General features: G+C 33.4%; 1 protein-coding gene across 1 annotated transcript; it reads left to right on the top strand.

Moving 5' to 3' along the window:
- Positions 1–6: 6 nt before the first annotated feature.
- Positions 7–1,415, top strand: LOC117122454 (the record flags this gene model as incomplete). Its single annotated transcript, XM_033268041.1, has 4 exons — positions 7–194; positions 601–675; positions 893–1,097; positions 1,365–1,415. Coding segments are annotated over exons 1-4 (370 nt in total), but the record flags the coding sequence as incomplete, so codon positions are not given.
- Positions 1,416–1,687: the final 272 nt, after the last annotated feature.

Below are 1,687 nucleotides of genomic sequence, written 5' to 3'. Positions count from 1 at the left end.
TTTACCATGACTTCTGTGGATACCTTCCAGACGAGTTGTTTCCACAGCTGGTTACAGAGTTTATCTACAGGTTTCAAGACGAAGAAGGAAATGAACAACCAAAGCTGGCACGTGATCATGCAGAACTTTACTTCGATCAACATCATCGTGTAATAATGTCTGCAATTACTTTTGGACTAAACCGACTGCTGAGGGTAATACATGTTTTTTGTATGAATTTTGTAAAATTCTATTACACTATATTACTCCATATTTGATATTGCTAAATACTCTTATGTATTTCTAATATTGCTAGTTTTATTACGTTTATTTCCATTTGTCGTTTCTTTATTACACTTTAAGCAGATCACTTCAATGGGACAAACTAGCTCTCAATAATTGTGTTTAATGATCCATGACAGTCGACTCTCTTAATGTTTCTTCAGTGTTGTTGTTGCTTTTTTTTTTGTACCTAATTCTAATATGTGTCTGATGTTTCTGATCTTTTAAATGTTTTCGTTTAAGCCAGTTCACTGTCAAGGAACCTGTTTTATTTTTTTGTGTTATTGACTTTATTATACGTTAAAAGACTATATAATAAATGAAATGGTTTCCCTTCAGACAACTATTCTTAGAAGGAAGCGAGACGACGTAGCACAGAAAGACCTCGAACCATTACCAGAAGCCTGTAAAACGGTATTTTGTAATTCCTCTAAAAATAATGATATTAACCTATTGTGTGATTATTAAGTCACTTAGCCTAATAGTCTTATTTAGTATTTGGTTTAACCCTGCCAAACCTTCTTACAACCTACTATATTGACAGCATGATCTATGTCTCATCAAAAATGAGTTAAACAATATAACGAGTGTTTCAAAGAAGCATGGTTTTTTTTTTTGTTTTTTTTTGTAGGTTTTGGAGTTTCTTGAGGAGTCATTCGAGGTCTCCCAACAGGGTGGCAGGAGGGGGTTTCAATTCCAACGATGTATACCTTGCAGCATTTGCAGCAAGAATTCACCAAAGAAACACATACAATGGCTGGGGAACTTTGAAAAGGAATGCCTTCCATGCAAAGATGATGCAATGTGTGTCGTACGCTATAAACGACTATTTGCAGGTAAGATTGGAAAAATCGTTCTTGATTGTAAGAGTTGCTTATAATGCATAATGAATTGTAATTAGGCAGATGCTAGATGACTAAAATGACATACTTTAATTATTATTTAAATTGTTGAGGAATGCGACTAATAATAATTGTAACATAATAATTACTTTTTAAAATCCCATTCAAACGAAATTAAACTAAAATTAATTTCAAAGATATAAAAAAAGAATAGGTATGTGATTTTTATGATTAATTGGGAATTTATTGATGGTTTTACAGGTACTGTGGATTCAGGTGAACAACTCTCAGAAGACATGTCACATACTGAAGGTATGGCATTAATATAGATATTTTGGAATATAATTACGAAATTGTAGAATTTTTAAAAATATTTCTGATATTTGTACAGGGGCGGAGAGCTGGTGCCCCCTCCCCCGTCAATCCTGCCGAAAAATTAGAAAAGATGAAGAATAAATTGTTAAGTTATTAAAGAGAAGAAAGAGGAGGGAAAGGCATTTTACTCATGAGTTCAGTGGTTGATCCAGCAATGGGTGGAAGGAGAGCTTGATCATTTTACCTCTCACTAATTTTGAATTTACTTG

This window comes from Anneissia japonica, unplaced genomic scaffold (assembly GCF_011630105.1).
Source record: "Anneissia japonica isolate Jap-2015-1 unplaced genomic scaffold, ASM1163010v1 scaffold83296_len1687_cov88, whole genome shotgun sequence".
NCBI classification, from domain to species: domain Eukaryota; kingdom Metazoa; phylum Echinodermata; class Crinoidea; order Comatulida; family Comatulidae; genus Anneissia; species Anneissia japonica.
Note: the sequence above shows the minus strand (reverse complement) of the source record. Positions and strands in the feature narration are given on the sequence as shown.